At 40.5% G+C, this 11,431-nt stretch overlaps 1 protein-coding gene across 1 annotated transcript; it reads left to right on the forward strand.

Annotated features, from left to right (window-relative positions):
- The first annotated feature begins 276 nt into the window (after window positions 1-276).
- smpd2b (sphingomyelin phosphodiesterase 2b) lies at window positions 277-11,370 on the forward strand. The gene is made up of 11 exons (XM_086117930.1): window positions 277-585; window positions 2,192-2,260; window positions 2,335-2,431; window positions 2,881-2,957; window positions 3,252-3,345; window positions 4,702-4,791; window positions 4,870-4,952; window positions 6,676-6,808; window positions 7,932-8,036; window positions 8,166-8,334; window positions 8,641-11,370. The coding sequence occupies exons 2-11, from the start codon at window positions 2,211-2,213 to the stop codon at window positions 9,045-9,047; spliced, it is 1,305 nt and encodes a 434-aa protein (XP_085974056.1). The 5' UTR covers window positions 277-585; window positions 2,192-2,210; the 3' UTR covers window positions 9,048-11,370.
- Window positions 11,371-11,431: the final 61 nt, after the last annotated feature.

Genomic DNA, 11,431 nt, shown 5'->3' on the forward strand with positions numbered 1-11,431 from the left:
ATTTTCCAATATACACACAGTATATTATCTATTTTACTTATAAAACACACACTATTGTTGTATTGTAACACATTAAAAACGCACAAAAATACTGCTCGAATTAGCTAACTGAGACAACTTCATTTCCCAGAATTCAATGGGACCAGAAATAATACGGAAATCACCAATAAACCGTAAATTAAATGAGTACATTTATCAACTCCCGATGGTCTTAGAATATGCAATATAAAATATGTATTTATTTATTTGTTTTAATTAAAATCGCCCTTAGCTCTGTGCTTTGTTTTGGAAGCGATGAGTCGGATCGGATGTGAAGAACTGAACGGATGCCCCAATGCCGTCACTTGTGAGCAAACATGTCATTCCTTTTATGCGCTCTGTTTACACTTTGACCGTACTGAAGAGAAGCCGCGTTGCCGAGGGACTTGCTATGTCGCTTTCAACCATCATGAAGTAAGAATAACTGACGACGTTGTGGGCCTCCTTCAGTCGGTTTAGCTGGCCGGTAAGAGCCAGGAAGTATCCTGGACCCGAGACTGTTAGAGCCCCAACCGCGCTTCGTCCCACTGCTAACGATTCGTCCAGGTGAGTAAAAAAGAATACACTTTTAAGCCTTTAACAATGGTTTAGAACATGATGAAAATGTATTTTGATGCCAAGTCAGTACTCTACTTAATCACGATAGAGCTAGTATGTGTAGCTTTCCTCTCGTTTAAAACTTAATTCATTGTCTGCAAATTGAAGTAAACACAGCTTTTGCTGTTAAAAATTATTACAGTTTTAACTAAATGTACTGTTGTCAAGATTGTGTTTGCAACTGTGTGTGGGTACAAAACCAGAACATAACATAAAGGACAACCCTTTGTCATAAAGGGCAAAGGAATGTCCTTTATGTTATTATAAATTTATCTTTCATCAGCCAGATTGATCAGTGCCTGAAAAAGATCCAATTATAAGAATGGGATTTCAATTTGCATTACGCGCTCACAATATTTACAAGGTTTGGCTCGTGAATTCAAGTTGGATGTGGTAACACTAACTTGGTCCATATGTCATGGCCAATACGAGCCCCATGTGCTACTGCAGGGCAGAAATCAACCCTCAAAGTTACACAGCGTCTTCTTGGTTGTGTGTCATAAAATCGAAACAAAATAACTACTCAGCCATTGTCAGGAACGCAGATATTGGCATTTTTCTGTGCCTGTGTGGGGAGTCTCTTCACATTTGGATGAAATGGAGGTTATTTGGAGGTGCATACATGATGATGTATTACTGTAATCGCAGCATTTTTGTACTGGGTTGCCAGGTGGATAAGTAAGGCCTATGTAAGGTTCAATGCTTGCCTCATTTTGTGGTTACATCAAAACAAAAACAAAGAAAAAGTTTGATTTAGCTCCAGATTGTGAGACTGATTTTCCAGAAAATCGGAATTGATAAAGCTCTCAATGCAGGTCGTGTTTGAATTAGAAACTCTTCACCGAAGATGGGCAACTTAAATCCTGGCGTGGCTACAATTTTTCTTCAGCGCTACTCGAGGACCACAGAGGACTACACACTTCCTAACTAGCTAGATTTATGACAAAAAATGCCATTTTACATACTGTATGGATGAAATGGGTGCAAAATTTGTGCTCTTTAGAAATTTCATTTTTGATTATACATTTTTCAATGCATGCATAAGATACACCATCCTTACCCAACAACAAAAATGCAACGTACCATTCAAGGTAGCATAATGCTTAACAAAGAAAACAAAACAGGCATGGTGAGACTGAGAATCTCTCGCCGTCTACATGACCACCCCCCCCCCCCCCCCACACACACACACACGCACACAACAGCATTTCTCCTTTTTCTATATAAGCAGCGCGTGACCCAAGCTCTGCCTGGTCAGCTTTTTACACCGCGCACACACACACACGCATTGTTGTCACATGTTGACCTTGCTAGGCAGCTGATATTAATGTACCGGTAAATACATTATGTGTGTTTCTATACTATTATATTCTATACTTATCAGTCGATCTCAGTTGCAAATTGCACTTGCTTTTTGTTAAACAATCCTTACTTAGTGGACCTTACTTTACTTACTCTAGGGTTTTTTGTTGTTTTTTGTTACCAGATAGTTAAAACAAACAAATAAAAACAAGACCACCTGTGTTGTTGTGACGTAAGTAACCTTCTGCATTAGGATCTGATGCGCCACAACCATGGATCACAAGGACTCTGTCAGCATCCGAGTGTTCTCTCTCAACTGCTGGTTAGTGCGCACACACACAAACGCTTTATTCGTAAGTTCATAGTTGAGATTTGGTTTGTGCTTTTGTTTGTCAGGGGGGTGCGTTACCTGAGCAAGCACTGCTCTCAGCGGTACGCCATGATCGGAGACATGCTGCTCCAAGAAGAGCACGACGTGGTCCTCCTCCAAGAAGTGAGTGGATACAAAGAACAAGTGACATGAAAAGTATCTGCTTTCAGCAGCTTACATGATATTTATCTGCTCACTTCATCATTGTTTAAACCCTTAAAATTACAGATTGTTATTCATATCTATCTACAGTGATCCCTCTCTATTTCGCTGTTCGTTTATCGCGGATTCGGTGCATCACGGATTTTTTCAAACATATTCATATACATGGAGTACAGTACTGTATATGTTGCTCTATGTGCCTCGCTGTTGCTTTGCAGCTTCTCATGGACTGTTTGCGGACTTAAAATTTGTATTTAAATTTTTTTTTTTACCTGTATATGTTAATTAATTTATCTACTTTCTGTCTTACGACCATCAGTAGATATATATATTTTTTTCCGCTGCAGACAACCACAAATTGCTTATGTCATCCTTATTTTCAACTGTCCCATTGATTTTATGTTCTACAGGTTTGGAGTGAAAAAGACTACCTGTTCCTGAGAAAGAAATTGGCCAGTAGCCACGTTCACGCACATTACTTTAAGAGGTAACATGTTTCAAGATGTAATCCTCTTGCAAAATGGTCCAAAAGGTCTTTGATGTGCTGGAGCAATTTGATCCACCTGCTAAATGCTCCTGACTGAAGGATTAACACTCTTTAATTCTCTCTTAACCTGCATACCAAGGCACAAGAATCTAATCTTGACTACTTGTTCATTTAAAAAAAAGAAGAAACTCACAATTGTTCAGAATTAGCGTGATGTCGGTCTATGTGGAAACTACTTGAGGTGTATTCCATTCAAATATCTTGTGATGGCTCACCTTTTTTCTTTCCCGCCAGCGGGGTTATTGGCAGCGGTTTGGCTATTTTCTCCAAGCACAGAATCCAAGACACGCTTCTCTACCGCTACTCGCTCAATGGGTACCCATATATGGTAAGTATTAAAGAGAGAGTGTATAGAAATATTTGATTTTTCAATGTTCATTCATTTTTAAAACCTACTGTTCATTGCATTAATATGCAAAACAATGTGTTCTATCACATCACTGTACATTTTGTAATTATAATAGTATGGTTTTAGTAATCGCTAATTATAAGGGTCACGCCTCTCCTGACAGGTGGCTGACATGTTTCACCGCCATCTTTTTTGCTGCGGTTAATCAAAAGAGGCAAACTTTGAAAACAAACTTACCTGGATCAATGACGACAGAATGTGTAAAACAATGCAATGCACTCATTTTGTCACTTGAAGGAATGCTAAGTTGTTTGTGATGACATTCTTGCTTGCACCTGGCGGTAGGCTAGCGAGGTGTGGTCTCTCAGAGGCACCGTAGTGCACACGTTTCCAATTTAGGTAACCTCTAGATCAAGCAGTGTACACACATTCTTACACAATTTTAATTTTTTTAAATGTTAGGAACTCAGCACATTACGGGGAAATAATTGGCCATCCTACTGCTAGTATATGGTTAGCTGTCTTGGAGATGATCATCATATCCCATGAGCACATGCACGCACGTCCTTCCCAAACCAGGTGTCTATCATCGTATTAAGACTGACCTGCTGCAGGCAGCAGGGTAGTGCAGAAGAGTAGTAGTAGAGGTGGAGTTGTTAGTTTACATGAGTATTCGGCGCAGCCCAATGATGTCGCTTGTAGGCGATGCGCACACACACAAACTGACAAACATAAAAACAAAGGACATTTTCACCATAGTTAGTTGGTTTTAATTAGCATTGTATACAGAAGACGTTAATTAAAATCAACACTCTTGCTTAATTCTATTTCGTTTCTGAAAATATTTTTGCACTTTTTTTTTGTTTTGTTTGTTTTTGTTAGCTTCGATAACCTGCATTTGATTTGAAGGAGAGGGGAGATGCAAAAATTTAGCGTACCTGTTTAGAAAGTATGTAAACTCGACCCATGAGGATCTGCAATCGTTAGTTTTCTTCTGTTAAGTGCCTAATTCCTGTGCTTCACAATTACAAGTAAATCTTAGGTTCGCTTAGTAATTAACATGACTTCTCCATCCGTCTTTCTTTGTCATCCCTTCGTGAGAATGATACTTGTCAGAAGTGTAGCTTATTCGTCGCCACAGAGGCGATGATTACTGAGTGACCCCACAACATATTTCGCCGGACTAAAAGCCAGCCGAAGCTCATTGCTAGCTGGTTGGTGTGGCGTAAGTAATGCACTGACTCCCCGCAGTATGTGGATTGAGGATGCGTCCAGTCTTGCAAATTCCCAAAATGCACCAGGCCCCTCAAATCTTAAGAGTGCAATACATCTCAGGCTCACCACGGGGACTGGTTTGGAGGCAAAGCTGTGGGGCTGGCCATCCTGAACATCGGCACGCTGACCGCCAACTTCTACCTGACTCACGTAATTGGCGCCTTAAAATACACGTCTCATCCGAAAATATGCTGGATGCGTTAATTGACGAGAAATCTGTCCTTGCAGCTGCACGCCGAGTACTGCCGGGAGAGGGACGCTTATCTGCCTCACAGGGTGGTCCAGGCCTGGGAGCTGCAGCAGTTCATCCGGTACGGTTCCATTGTTATCTTCATAATCGTAAAGTGTAGGCGTGTCCAGCATAATGCCGTTTCACTTTTCACACATCTGCCTAATCTCTTAAGATTTATTCTAGGCTAGTGCTATATAAGTAACAGGCCATTTACCGTTTACCATCTTGCCTCCGTGGCGGCGACTAAACTACACTGACAAGTATCGTTTTCACGAAGGCATTATAAGGAGTAATTAACAAAGGTAAAGCCATGCTAATTGCTCAATTAACTTATATAATCATTAACGAATGTAATTTAAAGTGCTTGGGTGACTGAGTACACTTCACAGAGATCTTGCTGGATGCACGTTAATGCAGAGCGTATTCAACTTTGGTCAGCAAAATCGAAGGCAAAGAGTGTTGGCACTACTGTTGTAAAACACAATTTGGCTGGATATGGACATGAATATGGCTGGTTGGGTCTAACCATTTACTCGTATGAAGCAATCGCTATCTTAAAACGGGGAAACAGATTTATTGTGTGTGCTCCTGGCTTATTACTTTGATCACTGCAAAAGGCATAATATGCTTGTGATTTATTTGTATTATCGTTTTTAATACACTCAAAATTTGTGCTTCAAATGGATAGGATCATAACCGACACACAATACTAAACATGGACTTCTCGCAAGGTGCATGCATGTACCGTCGGACATTTCACACTCAAACAGAAAAAAGTCCCCTCACTGGAGTAAACGTTAATATTTACAAATATTTCAATGTAGGCTTTCTATCATTCTATTGAAGCTGACTTATCAAGAACAATGATAGGGGTGAAGTCACTTTTCTATTTTACTTAATTGCCATTAATTAGTCCATCTTGTCACATATGTTACCCTACACGATAAAATCACTCGGCTTCCATTCCATCCTTCAGTCGAGTGGTTAGGATGTCAAACATTAAATATTTAATCAGAACTCCCCAAATGCTTAAATAATAAACAGCAAATATTTTTGTGCCCTAAGACTAAGTCCTGGATAAAACTGAAAATATCAGCCCTGTGTAAAATGTGTTGACCGTTTTTCTTGTTCAATTGTTCGAAATTGTTTTTTTTAAAAAAGTTCGTATTTTTTCTTGAAAGCTTTAGAGAGGGACAATTATGTCGAATTACTAAAAGTAAAACAAATTTGAAGTTGTTTGACTGTCAGCTATTTCACTGCATTTTACTTATGTTAAGTTTTTGCCATGGTATTTACTTTTTTTGTCTTCTTTTCAAGGTATATAAGATAACTGACCTGTTTTTTCAGCCGCTGCCTGCTCCAAACGTAGTTGTTGTGGCACCAAATACTTTGTAAATACTGTATAGCTTCAGTCACTGTCAATTTTTACATCATATGAGACTATTGTATGCTAATTGAGACGACTCTACATCAGCAAATATGGTCTTGCTGTACCACCCCAAAAAAGTGCGACCAAGTCTTGCTGGTGTGACCAACTGAAAAAGTTGCCCGCAACAGTGCTACCAATGCAAAAGTTAGTGTAAAACTCTGGGAATTTATACTCTGTTGTTTGCTTAAAACTTGCATATTTGCTGTTTTTGTGCTCACTGGTGGCTTGAAGTGGGCTGAGGAGCTTCATATACACAAAAGTAGTGCTTGGCCACTGTCATATGGTGTCCGTAGACAATTACAAAACCTTTTGGGGCGGGTATCTTACTTGATGTCGATTTGTTGACAAATTTAATTGGGTTTCATGTTCCTAGTCACACATCCGCAGGCGCCGATGTGGTGGTCCTCGGTGGTGACCTCAACATGCACCCTCAGGACCTTGGCAACCGCCTGCTGACGTCTTACACAGAACTGCGGGATGCCTACGCCGAGACCGATAACTTTGACGTAGGTCTTTAGAAACATGCAAAGACTTAGGACTCAAGAAGTCTTATTTAGGGGAAGGTAAACTTTTGTGGTCAAGGCCACAAGGAATTTTTCGAAACAGATCATTCGTAAATGAGGTCAACTAAATAAAGTGCCCCCCAAAGGTGGGAGTGATCCAACTTTGGAGTTTTTTGAGATACGAGCAATCATTTGGACAATTTTGATGTATTTTATTTTTTGCTTCAACTTGTGAACTCAAACTTGAGATATGAGCTTTGTGCCATGGCAGTGACCTCAACTCGCTTCACAAGCAGCAGTTTGCCAAATAGAGAAAGAAACAACTGACCAAAGTTGCCTTAAGAATGGCCCCTGGTAGAATAATGCTAACAGAATAGAAAATGCCACTGACGTGCTCACAGTTAGCATTGACAGTAGTGGTTTGCTAGTAACAGATGTTAAACACAAATGATAGAACAACACTCTGGAGACAGATAAACAGCAATATTCACTGGCATATATTTATGCTCTACAGAAAATGACTAATATGACATCAACTTATTGAGTCACTGTGGTGGTGGTAGTTGTAGTAGACGTCCATTCTTTGTTTGCCTGCTTGACTGCATTATACAGCACTGTACAGTGTCAAGGCAGGCACGGGATGGCAGTATTAAGTCATGCACAAATTCGAAAAATTGTATTATGGTGCGCTATTGTAGATTGCTATAATGCAATATTTTTGACTTCTAAATTGTATTTATACACACACATGCACACAGACACACAAATTTGAGTGGTATCGGTTACTTTGTATCTGTATCATTAAGTAGTAGAATCATTAATGAGTGGACAACTCGTTCTGGGGAAAAAAAAGTATCAAAAATCCTGACTTTGAAATACAGAATTTCAGTCTGAATTCAAAGAACGTCCAGGGAATATACTGTATCTAGTTGATTTTATTGTTGTTCAACACAGGGTGGTTGATGTCACCCAAATGAGTAACTTTCAGGGAATAGTTCTTGTTTCCTGTCGTGATCCCGATCAATAGACGTCTACCTACCACCTTGTTTAACGCGAACTGAGTTGATGTCTCCAAATAAGAGTTATCAAATGCCAAAACGAGAAGTTGACGAGTTGCATGTTTTAGGGATGTGAAGATGGTCTGACTCTCATTCTGGACAATCCTTTCATCAGCCAGAAGGTGATCGCTCCGTTTGAGAAAGGCATCAGAATCGACTACATCCTCTTCAAGGTGGCACACACATTCAATTCACCTCGTGGCATTGCACATTATGAAGGAGACATGATGCATATGAACACAAAAAATTCACTTTTCCATTTATTTGTTCCATATAAATCTTTGCTTTTTGCACGGGTGTAGGGTTCTTGCAAAGCCGACATCCAGTGTGTGTCCATGCGCACCACCAAAGGCTCCATCCCAGGACAGGCTTTCCCCTACTCAGACCACGAGGCTCTGACAGCCGAGTTCACCCTCGCTCCGAGCGAGGCTGGCGGAGACTTTCGGTCGAGCAATCGTGCTTGTGCACCAGGTATTTTTGTGACCGCTTGATTCACATTAATCTCCCACAGGCAGGCTCACTTTCCATGCGAATATTGGAAAAAAAGCAGCTGTGATGTGAGGACTCCCAGCGATATGAATTAGACCAGCCTCGATCGCGCTTTGAGGCTCTCCATACAATATGTTGCATTGTATGACTTTTTACTAATCAACAAATAGATGATGGCACACTTTGCGAAAGATGTGGGCGATAATCATGAAAGTGTGGAGATTAAAAGGCGAGTCGAGATTGTATACAAGGAATTAAAAAGGCAACTTTGAATCCTCTTGTCCTCAGGGGACGTGGCCAGACTGGTGGACATATTGACTGAAGCCCGCACTGAGGTAAAAGTGGGTGTGCACTGCGCCGAGCGGATGCGCTACACGGCTGCCCGCACGGCCGCTATGGGCCTGGCCTTGCTGCTGCTGGAGCTGGCCATTGCAGCCGTGCCCTGGCTGACGCTGGGGGCGGAGCAGGCCTTCCCGCTCACCACCTTCTACTTGCTGGTGGCACTCTGCTTGGCCATCCTGCTGTGCACCTCGCTGCTCTACGTCTTCTACACCATGGAGCTCAAGTCCCTGCAGGGCACCGAGGACCAGATGAGGCTGTCAGTGGGTGGCCTTCAGGAGAAGCTGCGGGCCTTACCCCTGGCCCAGCCCACCGAGGGTGTGAAGCCCGGCAACATGTTCTGTGCTGAGGAATAATAGGCTTGTTCAAATCTTATCCATCCACTTTCTGTACCGCTTATCGAAGCTTTTTCTTAACCGAAATAGTGAATGCTTCATTTAACGATCTAAGTCAAACATTTTAACACACTTGTCAGCTCAGGACGTGTATCAGAACTTTTGACAGGTTTGCAGGACAGTATAGTGAACAGCTTTAACATTTGCAATCGTCGACTGCAACTATTTTCCGAGCAGATTAGGGAGAGAAACATTTCTACGTTTACACCGCAAGTAATTATGCCCAACTCTTGATTTATTTTTATTTATTTTTTGTAAAATCTGATCTTGATACGTACTCGTTCACATTACAAAAACAAACACGACGTACAATGTGAACGGATGGCATCCATGATGTGACACGCATGTACACACAGCACAATGCGGAGTCATAACGCACAAATAATGATGTCGTGTGGCACAGTGTTTACTGAAGTAAAAATGCTCCCGCGTATCGGCGCTTATTTCAGAATGACAGGTTTGAGGCAGGAAGAGTTTGAAATATTTTGGGAAATGCGATGAAATTGTTCGATCTCATTTCCTGGAGATGTCTTCTAAAGATGATGCATGCAACATATGGAACATTTTGTGGATGAATTACTACTATCACCTCAATCATCCACTTAATGCTTCATATTTCTGGTTGGATTAAATTAAAGTCAAATACAAAAGTAACACTCGAAACAACCTAGTAGGTTCACGGACTCTCCACAACCTGCACTAAGCACCTATTTTACTTTTTATGAACATTGGTCGGATGTGTACGAATGAGCATTCTTACTGCAGACGCATCCGATACATTTATGTCCACATTTTAAAGTGGCCGCGTCCAAAAAATCTTGAGTTGTACCATTCACATCATGAAAAAATCAGACACATGTCGCATATGGTAAAAAAAAAAGGAATTTACCTGCGGTGTGAAGGTGCCTTCGTATATCTCACTCCACAAGCTAGTCGCTCAGGATAATTGACAATTGGCCTTCACTTTTTAATTTGTTTTTATTTTATATTGGAATACAAAAAGCACTTATAAGAAAACAGTTGAAAAGAAGCAGAGGAAAATAATAATTGTAAAAAATCCCTTTAGACTATAGTCAACATGATTTTTATTTAGAAGAAAAAAATGTAAGACATTTCTTAACAGACACACACACACTGCACCAACAGGATAATCTTGCAAGGTCAGATATTCTTGTGTGTACCAGAAATGTTTTGACACACTTTGCCATTTTGAAAATGTATCAAAATTGTTGCCACAAAAGAATTTTGGATGGCTAATATTAACAGATTTAACATTTGCGATTCTCAGCGTGACCAATTTTGAGATAGATCAGGCGGGAATAAAATAGCACACCACAAAGCAATCATTCAGGATAATCTTTTCGAGCCATCAAAACATCGGGCTTTTACTGATCTTGATAATTCTCACCACGTGTGCTTAATACACTTCAACTGTTGGCCACTCAAGGATTTGCAATCGTATTGAACTGGATTAACATTCATGATCAGCTTCGACCGGTTTTAGAGCAGATTGTGGAGAGGTAAACTCATTCATAACTCACCACACCCCACTGGATAATTGTTAACGGGAATGTGTGTACCCTGTTTTGCAAATGCAATAAGTAGAAAACGTGCGGGTGTTCCTCGAGACAACCCACAACCTCCATATAGAAAGCTAACCTTGTGAAGCCCCCTAAATTAACCGAAAGCCATTTTGCTATTTTAATAATCTGGAGTCTTTTGCTCTTTATGGTCACTACAGCTGCATGGTGACAATGCTATAGCGCGAGAGTGGTTTGCGTTTTTTTTAGGCCAGCAATGCAAGTTTCATTCCGCCCACCTACCACTTCGAGGGGGGACCACATGCAGTATTCCCATTACTGTGTTTACTAGTTATACTTGAACATTCTCTGACTCCATCCTACACATTTCAAGATGCAACCCTTTTCCAACACATTTCACTCCCGGCCAGAAGTAATTTTAGGAAGTACTGTGTAGGAAGAACTTTCTCAATGACTTGTCTACCATAACATATTGTAATGGACACTCCTTGATTTGAGCCGTAACATCTCTGGATGATATGTGAAAAAAATTGTAAATGTATCATTTCAGTTGATCTTTAAATTCATCAATGATAGAAACCTCTTCCGAGTGTAATATAAACATGGCTGGGCCAAATCTTTCACTGGTGTTATTTTAATGTTTTAAGCTTTTGGGGCATTATGAGAAAATGAGATTCATTCCAACTTACTACTGTATTTTGCATGATGTTGAAAGCAAAAAATAAAACAATCATGATGGCTGAGTCGCCTCTTGAGGGCAACCTCAACACTTTCATGTCTGAAGATGGGCTAAATGAACAATCA

This window comes from Hippocampus guttulatus, chromosome 8, assembly GCF_054856545.1.
Source record: "Hippocampus guttulatus isolate MCC_2025c chromosome 8, RoL_Hgut_1.0, whole genome shotgun sequence".
In the NCBI taxonomy this organism is placed as follows: domain Eukaryota; kingdom Metazoa; phylum Chordata; class Actinopteri; order Syngnathiformes; family Syngnathidae; genus Hippocampus; species Hippocampus guttulatus.

Coding starts and splice junctions, on each gene's coding strand:
- smpd2b (XM_086117930.1), top strand. CDS start 2,211: ATGGATCACAAGGACTCTGTCAGCATCCGAGTGTTCTCTCTCAACTGC. Junction 2,958..3,251: donor CACGCACATTACTTTAAGAG/GTAACATGTTTC, acceptor CTTTCCCGCCAG/CGGGGTTATTGGCAGCGGTT. Junction 8,335..8,640: donor CAATCGTGCTTGTGCACCAG/GTATTTTTGTGA, acceptor TCTTGTCCTCAG/GGGACGTGGCCAGACTGGTG.